Source organism: Sus scrofa, chromosome 9, assembly GCF_054392235.1.
Source record: "Sus scrofa isolate SSC_HxYL_T2T_F1_AM1 chromosome 9, Sscrofa_HxYL_maternal_Yorkshire_Landrace_v2.0, whole genome shotgun sequence".
Taxonomy (NCBI): domain Eukaryota; kingdom Metazoa; phylum Chordata; class Mammalia; order Artiodactyla; family Suidae; genus Sus; species Sus scrofa.
Genome location: NC_139391.1, coordinates 18,394,194 through 18,406,905, shown reverse-complemented (window position 1 = coordinate 18,406,905; position 12,712 = coordinate 18,394,194). Strand labels below are relative to the sequence as shown.

The 12,712-nt window shown below is 38.1% G+C and overlaps 1 protein-coding gene across 50 annotated transcripts in view; it reads left to right on the top strand.

Moving 5' to 3' along the window:
- Positions 1–12,712, top strand: part of DLG2 (discs large MAGUK scaffold protein 2) — a 1,974,117-nt gene that overhangs the window by 1,168,754 nt on the left and 792,651 nt on the right. For 7 of the 50 annotated variants that reach the window (XR_014814820.1, XM_084975554.1, XM_084975551.1 and 4 more), the window contains exon 1: positions 5,810–6,340. The exons of the other annotated variants lie outside the window; for them this stretch is intronic. Coding sequence is in view for 6 of the 7 variants with exons in the window: in XM_084975554.1 (XP_084831680.1) it covers positions 6,032–6,340 (309 nt within the window). In the remaining variant the exon portion in view is untranslated. Of the gene's footprint in view, positions 1–5,809; positions 6,341–12,712 lie in introns of those variants that run through there. 50 annotated transcript variants of the gene reach the window in all.

The following is a 12,712-nucleotide window of genomic DNA, read 5'->3' as shown; positions in this document are numbered from 1 at the left end:
TCTATACTGTGACATAGAACACAGACCGGATACCTATGTTGAAATAACCACTAAGGGCAATTTTATCTTCTTTCTTGCTTAATTTATTTTACTATATACTAAGCAGTTTTTGTGCTTGGTTCAGAGGATGCAAATGCGAAAAAGAGCCGGCCCCCTTCCCCAATGGAGATTTCTGACATTGTGTTTGAGAAGAATGGCACAAAATATGTAATCATGCAGTTTTTGTTTTAAATGCAATTGTCGCAAGTATTGTAATCAAGAAGTACAGGTGCTAAAGGAGCATTTAAGGGAGGATGACATCTGCTGGAAGGGGGCGGGGCAGTGTTCAGGGAATGCTTTCTTGAAAGGTAACATCTGGGCTGAGCTCTGGAATACAAGGAAGACTCCAGAATTTCTGAATAGAGGAGGCTTTGGGGTGGCAATCTCACAGGAAGTAAGGTCTACCGGTAGACTTTTTGGAGCTGACTTGTTTCATAGTAAGCACACTCTTTTTATTTTATTTATTTATTTATTTATATATTTTTATTTTTTGTTGTTGTTGTTGTTGTTGTTGCTATTTCTTGGGCCGCTCCGGCGGCATATGGAGGTTCCCAGGCTAGGGGTCGAATCGGAGCTGTAGCCACCGGCCTACACCAGAGCCACAGCAACGCGAGACCCGAGCCGCGTCTGCAACCTACACCACAGCTCACGGCAACGCCAGATCGTTAACCCACTGAGCAAGGGCAGGGACCGAACCCGCAGCCTCATGGTTCCTAGTCGGATTCGTTAACCACTGTGCCACGACGGGAACTCCAGCACACTCTTTTTAGATTGCGTTGTGTGTTTTCTTGAAATGGCTTTCAGGAGGTGGTATCTTTTTTTGTCTTTATTTTTTAATTGAAGTATAGTTGATTTACATGGTTGTATTACTTTCAGGTGTACAGCAAAGTGGTTCAGTTATACATATATATAAATCTATTCTTTTCAGATTCTTTTCCATTGTAGGTTTCAAGATAACAAATATAGTTTCCTGTGCTTTACAGTAAGCCTTTGTTGGGTATCTGTTTTTCTTTATAACAGTGTGTTTATGTTAATCCCAAACTTCTAATTTAACTTCCTCCCTTTTTCCTTTTGATAACCATAAGTTTATTTTCTATGCCTGTGAGTTTGTAGCTGTTCTGTAAATAACTTCATTCATATCATTTTTTAGACTCCAAATATAAGTGATATCATATGGTATTTGTCCTTCTCTGTCTGACTTAATTCACTTAATATTATAATCTCTAGGTCCATTCATATTGCTCCAAATGGCGTTTATTTCATTCACTTTTATGACCGAGTAATCTTGATGCACCCTACAGAAGAGTGAATGGGAACGGATTATGTGGATGTGCAGAGGGGAAGAGAACATGACTAATGCCCACAAAGTGGGACTAAGTGCAGGTATTCAGGACTTGTGTAGTTGGAGGGTCAAGCAAGGGAGTGAGTCATGGGTGAGAGTGGTGAAGGCAGCAGAGGCCGGGTCACACAGGGCACGAGTAAGGACCGTGCAAGCCACTTTATAGATTGTACTATCTGTAGGAATAAAGATTCTCAGAAAATGAAGCTTTATTGACAGTTATCAAGCAGGGTAGAACCTGATTAGAGTCTAACTTTAGAGAAAAAAAAGAAGTCACTCAAGAATGAATTGGAGTAAAGGTAGTGCCAGAGGCCAGTTACAAAGCTGTTTCATAAGTTTTTATAGAAACATGGTGGTAGCTTAGACTAGGATGGTCACCATGGTGATTGAGAGAACTAGACAAAAGTGAAAGATATTGAGATAGAGTGTAACTGAAACACAGTAGAGTGTAACTGAATATGCCAGGTGGATCTGGAAAGCATCATAGAAGTGACATTAGTTTAATTGTGAAGGATGAGAACAAATTTCTTGCAGTACCATAGTTCATCATTTAGATTAAATTGTTAAAATATGTAAGTTATAAATGATTATTACCTTTTTGTCAGTATTCCTTTCAGAAATGTCATATAACTAGTGTTCCCATTTCTCTAATAGTGCTACTACGTGTACTAGAATAGAATAAATATGCATTTCCTGAAAACCATTTGACAATTTTACCTTATTAATTCAGATTAATCCCTTCCCCATGAATAGCCACCCAAATCCCAGTATCCTACTGAGAACTGGGGACCTTTAAAAAATTTTTTCTACTACCTATTAAATTCTCTGTCCAAGTGAAATCTCTGTATCTCTATACACATCTCTCAATAGGGATGTATCCTTCCCTGTTAATTCATGTTTACTTTTGCCTCATAAGATTTACGATTAAATTTATGTATTTTGGAAATAATTTTAGAACCTGAAATATTTTAAATAGTCTTGGTTCTCTCTTATTTTGAAAGATAATTGTGCTTAATCTAGAGATTGCCTAGGCTGAAGGTTTTTAGATGTAGAAGAATATTCATTTGCTAGCATGTGTAACACTTCTCGTCTTTGCCGTCACAGGAATTCACTGTATATACTTTTCAAATCAAGAGAAATTGTATCTAATACTTTGTACCATTTTGTGATTATTTAACATGTTACTTGTGACTGCTGAAGGGCTTTTGCTACCCAGTCATCCTTTAGCAAGCACTTAGCTCTTCTTTAGTAATTGATATTTTCATTTCTCATATGCATAGAGTGCTTGAAGGAAATTTTTATCTGGAAAAAAAAATCTGCATAGTGTTGTAGTGCGGTACAATTTATTTAGCAATTTATCTTTGCTCTCTACTTTTTATTAAACAATTCAAGCCAAGAATTTTAGTTTTAAGTCCCTGCTTTAAAATGGGATTACATGAAATCATCCATGTGAAACTTTCAAAATTGTAAAGCACTAGAGAATTGAAAGAATCTTTCATTCAATTAAAAAAAAACTAAAAATAAAATGAAATAAATAGCAACAACAAAAACTAGTGATCGTTCTATGGAGGCAGTGCCAGGTCAAAGAGAGGTCAAGATCTATCTCATCTGGGCATTGCTCTGTGCACCATCTGCCATGTTAAATCACAATGATAAGTAGGATGTGTACTTGGGCACCACTAATTCTTGTTTTACCAGACTTTCATGTCATCTTATGGTCATTACCGTTGACCAATTACAGTTGATCAAATTGAATTATCTTTAATTAGTAGGTCTGTCTCATCATACAGTGGTCTGTCCTCAGACTTGGAAAGCCAAATGTCATTTTTGAAAGAAAAAAAAATAGGGGGGTGCTAGGGAAACAGGAGGCTAGAATTATTTTATGTGTATTAAAGGAAAAGTATAATTTCAGTCATCTTGTAATAAGTGTAATGAAAATTTGCTATGGTCTTTAAGATCTTTGGAGGAAGGCAATGCTAGTTAAGCAATGTATGATATTTATTTTTTCTATATAGAAATGACATGCTGAGATTATTAAAACAGAAGTTCTATTGTCCTTGGGATGGGAAAAAATAGCTCATTCCAAATAACTTATTCTTAACAGATTTAGGTTCCTCTGAAGATTTATAATATCTTTGAGTAGTGCCCAGCCAGGAAATTTTCTTCTTGCTGCAAGCTGCACACACCATTACAAAATTATAATGAACTCACAATGACTTACTCTTGCACAGATTGATTCTTATACTTGAGAGACAAATGGATGACAAGAGGGCATGTATTCCCTCAAGATGCCAACGGGTCTTTGAGCAATGAAATCTGCCTGAAAAACTAGAGAAGCATATATGGTTAGATAAAATTGCAGAGAGACAAACTTATCATTTTCTGACATTCTCTTTTGGGGGGGTGGTATTGCCATCTCACATCAAATCCTACTGTATAGCCATGTATCATGGTGACACCAGATAAAAAATGGAGTTCTCTAGGGCCTTATTTGACCCAGAAGTTCATTCAGCCATTATCCCTTGATTTAGCCTTACAAGGGGTGGGGTCGAGGGGAGAGAGAGAGGGAGGGAGGGAGAGACAGAGAGAAGAGAGAAAGTAAGAAAAAGAAAGGAGACAATTTTCTGCCCCCTTTCCCACTGAGTATCACGTGATGATTTGTTTGTCTCAATTTTACTGTTTGTAGATATTGGTATTGATCCCTTGTTTCTCTTTCAGAAAAAAATACTATTAATGCCACTGTTATATCTATCCAACAGTTCAAGTCTTCATGTTGTGGCAAATTTCCTTAATGTCTCAAAATCAGCACTAAAACTAACCTTAAAAAATAGTTTATGTTTGGGAAGCATTACTGAATCAAATATTATTTTCAAAAAAAAAGTGTTAGTCTCTTCATTCCTCTACTCTTTCCTTTTATAATACATCCACACAACCATCCAAAAGTGTTTTCATCATAACCATGCTGTGTGCTGGGCAAGCAGTGTGCTAGGCTCTTGGGGAAAAAAATAGCCAACAACAGACCTGAGTCTGCCCTTTGAATTTACATGTATGGGTCATTGTTATTCAGCAAAGGTGTTTTGAATGCATACTGTGCCAACAGTGTACTTATATCAACCCCTAGTGCAGAATTTGGGAAAAGTCTCTTTTGTGCTGATACATAAAAGAAGATCCTGGGCCTTCCTCTCAGGATTTTTACACATAGCAGTGATTTATCCAGGGTGACATGGTGTTGAAACCATGTCTTCTGAAACAAGGACCTTGCCAGTGCAGTCAGATATGAGGTCTACATTGCCTCTAGCACCTGGTTAGTTCACTGAGAAGGTGGGTCTGATGGCCCCTGATGGCCTATAGATAAAATAATTATATCATGGGATTATGTCGTCTTTATTAGATGCTTGCATCCATGCCAGTTTGCTTCCCAATCAAACCACACTTATTCCCTTAGAGATATGTGATAAAGATAGGCATTTTAGCAATAGAGAAAGTTTCAAACAGAATAAAAATTCTAAGTGCTGTAGTAATTAGCCTTTGCCTTTACCGAAAATACTGTATGGCTTCTGCAATCATACTAAAAATTTAAAACAGTCATGTCCTCTTTGGAAGGCAAATGCTTTAAATTGGATAGATTTCACTAGTTTTTCAGTGAAAGAATTTGAAAATTCTGCCTTTGGAAACCAACGTACTGCATGGCAGAACTGGATGTGTCTTTCACTTTAAAATGCAGGCTCTCTCTGTGGTGAATATTTGTTGTGGTGAAGTATTTGAAAGGAAATCCTCAGAATAATTTGAGGTAAGGAAAAAAACACTGTGTTAAAATAAGCCAACCCATCAGTTTTGAACTTTGAAAATTGCCTTATTTTGAATCAGAAAGAATTAATAATCATTCATAGCATAAAGAACATATGTTTGGATTATAATACATAAGCATGTTCTAAAACAAACTTCCACATTTTAAAGGACTCGGGTATAACGCTGCGATTGCAGTGCTTTCTCTAAATTAATCAATGTTCTTTAGAGTTACTATTGATACTGTTATATAGTTACCTCGTGACTTGGTCTGTGCTTTGGCAAATCTCTCTCACAATAAGGGATTCCTGTAAATGTTGCAAAGTCTTTCACAGATTAAACTTTCCCATCATTTTACCTTGCTTATGCTATATTGTTTCAGCCTCGATACATGCTTTCTGGAAAGAAGAGTCCTGCTAGTCTGATAAGAAGCTCTCTTTCCTGAGGTCTGTATTTCGTGTGGGGATCAGCGAGGAGAGGGAAAAGCCAGGATGCCAAATTGCAAAGAGTGTGCTTTACGGTGGGGCTCCATCCAAAAAGGGTTTGTAATACAGTGTACAGTCTTGTAGCCCAGCTGTGTGGAGCATTGATTGCTTCTGCCTAGAGCAGGGATCCTGTCAAGTTGCTCTGTGAGTTGAGTCATCTATTGACAAAGAGCTACCAGCCCGCAGATAATGCTGTGCGGAGCGGCTCCCCGCTGCTCCCACTGCTCCCACGATGCCCTGCTTATAGCAGCTGTCAAAGATACTGAGGGATCCACGGGAGGAAAAAAAAAAGACTTTTACAACTGCCTGGAAGAAAGGGGTGTGAGGGAGGAGACATTCCTGTGCAGAGCTGACCACAGGCAAGAGTAGGCATCAGTGCAGTATGAATGCATACCTCACCAAGCAACACAGCTGCAGCCGGGGGTCCGATGGGATGGACGCCGGCAGGAGCGCACCCACACTCATCAGGGACGCCCACTGCGCTTGTGGCTGGCAGAGGAGCCCTCAGGGGCTCGGGTACAATTCTCAGACTCTGCCCCCCTCGGGACCTGGAGGCCCAGCTTCACACAGGACCAGGCTGGTCACTTTGTGGGACAATGTGCGGAAAAGCCCCCACAAGACGGGCGCCAAGGGCAAAGGGACTTGTGGGGAGCGTTGCGCCTGCCCACATGGCTGGTTCAGCCCAGCACAGGTGAGCCTTTTCGTTGTGACTTTCCCTTGAGCGTGGGAAGAAACTGAGAGCAAGTTGGGGAAGATGAGCCTGGTTTGGAAACTTTGATGAGTCCTCCTTGCTGCCTGGGTACAGGTAACCGGTAAATGTGAATGGTAAAGGGCAGGCCAAGAAATCCTGTAATTTTCATAGGTGTTGGTGGGCTCACACCTCTGGGTGGCCTGTGAAAGTCAAGGGGTGCTGTGCTCCGTTTCTGTCAGTGACTCTTCCCCAAGTTCAACTGCTCTAGTCCTCAGATGATTTTACTCTTCTGCATCCTAGTCTTTTAGCAGCACTTTTACTTCTAATCATTGTTCACTTTTTCTATTCTGCCTAGCCTAGGTGTTTGTTTGGTTTTATTTTTAAGGAAGAAAGAGAAAATGAACTTGAAGCAGATACTTTCCATCTCTTTCAAGATAAAAGAACATTTATTTCCTCAGCTATAGAAAGCAATGATTTGAAGTGTGCTATTTTAATTTTGCTCTTGTACTGTATACCTTTTCAGTAATGGGGAAGAAAATGTGTTTGACTAAATAATTCATTTTATAAACAAAAGGAATATAATTGGAAGCAAGCTACAGAATGATGACACTCTGAATAGAATAATGAAATGTTTCATTTATTCACGGACGCAATAAGGTTATTTATGTTGAAAAGTATAACTTGCATTCCCCTGTAATGCATTTCTGAAGCAGATGTGCAGAGTCCCTTAATTTGGTTCCTACCTTATTCTTGCCCCCACACTACTATCATTTTCCCAGAAATGAACTTGGCTCATTTTTTCCTGCCTCCATCCAGAAGAGGGAAAACAACTTCCTGTAAAAGCTGTAAAATATAAATAAAATGCACCTGTAACCATTGTTATAAATGCAACACCCTGACTGTCCTTAAATATTCATTAAAAATAGAGAATCTGTGCTTGCAGAAAAAAAAAGGCTTTCTTGATTGTTAACATGACTTTAACGTAATTAAGAAGTGGATATTGGTCATGAGTAAAATGTTATGATTTTCTACTGAGAGGTGTAGAGAACATTTCAGTTTTAATATTCATTTAAGTACTTGTAATATAATACATTACTAGATCTTAGTGATACAGTTACATATACATGGCCTTATACATGCTTTTTGATGCATTAACATCATACATCTCAGCATCTTGATTTAAATCAAGACTATATTGTCATTTTGGAATTAAACTAGTTCAGCTTGAAAAGGAAACTGATGTTTGGAAACTTCAATTTTTTTTTAAATTAACATGATTTCCAAACTGAATAAACAGTCTTGACAATTGTGAAGTCTCCGTATATTCTTTAAAAAATACATGTATTTAAATGTCTTTAACGTATTTCTGCACCGATGATGTTAAGTTCTCAAGACTTACATAGGCAAAGACAAATGCATTTTATGGTTCTTGCACAGTGCAGAATATGTAAATTTGCTCTATTGTTACAATTCTTTATATCCAAGGTGTAATGAACTTTTCATAATTACTCAAACCAAAATTTCTAATGCTATATTGTAAGAACTGTGCTGTAAAAAATCTTGGTACATTTCTCATGAATCAAGGAAAACTTTTCCCTTCCTTGGCTTTTAACAAAGTCAGCCTCCTACTTGCTTTAAATTTATAGCCGTTTAATGCCTTAAAGATTGAAATAGAATCAGCACTGATAATTACATGTCCAGTGACATATGGGAAGGCAATAAAATGAGGCAGTGACCACCTCCCATTATTCTTAGCATACACATTTCTATACATTTTCTCTTGTAGTCACATGTACTTTTTTATTTGCTGAGAACAGTTATTCCCAAATAATGAACAAACAGTACCCTATATTGTAGGGTCTTCAGTGTTGTGGCACTTTTATTACCTACCACTTTTACCATCTCAGTCCTAAAAATGTGTTACACTATACTAGATTGATCAATCTCTCTTTATTCCATTCTTGTGCCCTTTCAGAGATATTATACTGAACAATTTTAATGTGTCTGTATAGGCACATGTGAATATATTATAATATGTATATATCTCTAAAATACCTAACTAGTTACATATATTATCATATTTTCATATATATGTAATTATATATGTATGTGTATATACATGCATATATATATGTAAAAATTAGAGTTCTATATTATTCTTTTCTCAGTACTAACTGTTCTTAAAATATTTTATTCTCTCTGTGTATTTCCTTTACTTCTGGTAGGTACTCAAAAATGCTGCTATGTATATGTATACATTGTAGCTGTATTCATTTATGTATGCATCTGTAAAACATACCTAGTATTTGAAACATACAGATGTATATACATAACTATATGTCCATATACTTGGTCACAGAAACAAGAACGTGGACGTGTATGTGAATATGTGTCCATTAAAACTAGGTCTGTTTTGAGAATTTTTAGATACTATTTTTACCCCTTAAATTAACTGGAGATATCCTGTGAAATATAGTAAAATAAAGGCTAGATACTGGTGATAGTAAACGTTAGCATCCTCGATAAGGCAGAAAGAAGGAAAGTGCATTTTTTAGAGGAGCCTAGGGACCTACATGTGGTACAGAACGTGCCTGAGGGCTATTAAGTGTCTGGGAGCTGGGATCCTGCCCTTGGAGATGGTTACTGAATTACGTGGACATCAGCAGTGTGATTTCCGGCTGCTCTAATAAAGGGCCGTGGCAATGACTTGCTTTCTTCCCAAGGCTCTTTGCCAAAGTCCTGTTATTTGGGGTGCTCTGTACTAACAGGACTTTGTCGTTATGTTATTCTTCAGCAGGAATAATTAAAAAAAAAAAACACAGCTTCTGTCCCTTCTCAAATAAGTTTTCCTTCCATTTGGAGCTGTAGAATTAATATAACCATAATCATAGGTAAGAAAATGGAAAATTATAGTGTCCAGAAGTGAGTTCTAGAATACACATCTAAGAGAATAGCATCGGCCTTGGGAAAAAAAAATATGTTCATTGCTGCTTATGTGGCATTTTTCCTCAGTGCAGACTGATCTGGGAGGCAACACAGAGGGAAGACTTGGAGACCAGGTTTCTATGCATTTGTTCTTGATGCATTCATTCATTCATTCATTCTTCATTGTTTATTCAGCTGTCATTTCCTGATTTCCTGAGTGCCTACTATGGGCCACTCTGTCAGGCCCCGTGGATACAATAGTAAACAAAGTAGATACCACCCCTACCATTATGGCCTATAATGGTATACAGTACTTAGCAAAGATATCATTATATATACAGAATTATAGCATCGTAAATCAAAATTTTGGAAGTTAAAGTTCCATGGAGTACAGCAAATTCCATAGTAAATGTATATTCAGGTTACAGAGGGACCGCAAAGGAGTAAGGGAAAAAAGACAGTTTTTTTAAGAAAAGATACTGTATCTCTTTCTGCCTGGACTTCCTGTTTTGTAAAATTAGGATAAAAATAGTACTTAACTTATAGGATTATGATGAGGAATGATTAACATAATACATGCAAAGCACTTAGCACAGTGCTTACATATAGAAATCCATAAATATTTGCAGAATGAATGAATAATAAATCTGTAAATTGATTTATTTGATGAATAATAAATCTATAAGTTGGCTACTGTTAGCCTAGTTCTTAATTCATTATAACTGTTTTTCTGGGAATAGTAGTGAGGTGAATCACTGAAGACTTCCATAGAGTTAGTGACACCAGCTGATCTGAATTAAATCTTGAAAAAAAAAAGTGTTTTATTAAGTGGGCAAAGAGAGAGATGCTTCGGGGGCAAAAATAACAAAAACGGACATACATGTAACACCCTGTGTCTGTGTGGAACTGTGCATAGTTCTCTCTGCCCATGAAGAGATGAGCAGGAGATGGGTTACGGGGAGTCTGATGGGGCTTGGTGAGGACTCTGCTGAGGCAGCAGCAAGGAGCCACCGCAGGATCTGAGGACTCTGGTACTCTCTCTATGTTAGGCTTCATGGTCAGGGAACCCTTGTAGGGCTCAGTTTCTCTATTTCTAGGAAAACTTGTTTCCCTCACTGTACCTCTGTATCTCTTCTAAAACTAGTATTCTGTGGCTCTGTCACCTGACATCCATTAATTCATGAGAAGCGCTTTGGAAAGGATTTACACTTTAGAGCCAGACAATCCAAAGATGGGCTTATTCGCTCTGGGTGACCTCACTTGATTAACCTCTTTAAGACTCATCTGTTCCCTCAGTGAAACTTAAAATGGTAAAAGTATGATACAGAAAAGCGTAGTAAGAACTGAAAATGCTCTTATGTAAGGAGCCTAGCATGGCACTCAGAACACTGGAATTGTTCAATTAAAAAAATGATATTTATGATTACTAGCAATATCCAGATTGGGCCTTTTTTTTTTTTTAAACCGGAAGCACTTGTTATGCATCAAATTAATTATCAGTATTGTGGTCCTTCATTAGAATGTCTCATTTGTCCACTGAATTTTCTGATGTCTCATTTATCATAATGACGGTTAGGCTAGGCAACTATCCAGAAACACTTGGCACGGTACCACACCATGATGGGGTGACATTTTGTCCTTCAGGGTTCTCAGAGGTTTACAATGTTATACACTAAGGGGAAAATCATGTAAAACAGAATGGTATTGATGAGCTAGCATTTTCATAAGCTCGTATTCAGAGGTGGGTGATGTTAGGTTTTCTAGAACAACTGTATCTGTAGTATCGAGCAAAGTCTGTAACTCTTCTCTAACAGTCCCTTTCCAGTTCCTCCAGAAATCACAGTTTACAGCACCTTGGGTGCAGAGGACTTTGTCATCCAAAAAAGTAGGGTTTCCCTAGGCTGAAATCTCGGGCTCAGCTTATGCCCAGTCAGAAAGCTCTGACAGTTTGTTTAACTCTGTAGCTGCTTCTGCTGATTCCCTCCATAGACAGTCTCTCACTAAGAAGACTTGCCAGTCTCTGGAAAACACCAGCAGCCTCCAGGCAAGGAAAACATAAAGAGAATAAGAGGTATCACAGGAGATTGTGATCACAGATCACAGAGGTATCACAGATCTATTCCTTGATAGATCTGAAGCCAGTAGGTTACCACTCCTGGCATGTCTGTTTCTGGATGCTGACATCAGCAGAGCATTCTTTCCAGGGCAGGGCATGAGAGACAGAATACAGAGGGTGAAACAGAAAAGGGCAAAGGTGACCATGTTTATTGCATCCCACAATCCCCACAATGTGTGAAGCACTGTGCCAGGGTCTTTGCATTAATTGTTTCTTGGAATTCTTCCAACGCTAGAAGAGTGGTATGCTAATTCCCATTTTTCAGATGTGAAAATGGAGGCTAGGAGGAACTTGGTCCGGAGGGCACAGCTGATAAGGGCAGAGCTAGTTTTAAATAGAGGTCTATCTGACTCCCTTCACCTTTCCACTTCATCTATGGAGAGGGCTGTTGCAAGTACACTGGCAGGCAGAATAGCCTCAGAGACTTCTTTAACAGAAAATTTCCTCCAGGAACTGGAGTGTTGTACATGGTTGAAGGGACTGAAACTTCCTAGTGGAATCCTAGATTTCCCCCACTTTACTCCATTTTCTGGTCTCAGGAACACTGAGTTGGTTGAGCTCACAAAGAATTTTTGCTCTCTGATCAAGGTTAAGAACTATGCTGATCGGAAGCAGTGGAATAGATTCCAGAGTGAGCTACTTTCTCTTAGAAAGACCACATAGTCTGTGATTATTTGCCAATTCAATTTAATCTTGCAGCATTTATGCTAAGGAGTTGGGAACCATGTATTGCAAACATTAGTACAAAATAAAGTCCATGTAGAGATTAAGTTTAAGAGCATCATCTCACATAGCTGAATGAATATGAATCTCGTAGTCTACCTACCTATGTATTATTGTGCATTATGCATTATGTATTAAAGGGAAAATCAACTGTCTCCCTTTAATACCACCATCTCCATTGTCCATCCTCTTCATTTTTTTTAATATTATTTGATCTGTTAAAAATGTAGCATCATCTGATTTTATTCTCCTTTCTCCACTTTACTTTCCTTCCTTTATTTTCCCAAAGCCTACACATGTTTTATAATTATGTCAGAGCTGGATGGGAATTTAGAGGTCACCCGCTGTATTTTCCAAAGGAGAACCTGAAACTATAAAAGTTAAAAAAGACTTGCTCTAGATCATTCAGTCTGTGGCAGAAAGGACCGATGTCTTGGAACTCAGAATTCTTTTTACTGTTTCAGGCAGCCCTTCCTCTCTTAGCCCGTATGTGCTCATCCTCATGAAGTGTAATTACTGACAGACAATTATTAAGCATGCAATATGTTGATACTACAGTGTTAGACATTATACAAATTATATAAACCTAATATCGACTTTCTCGTAAT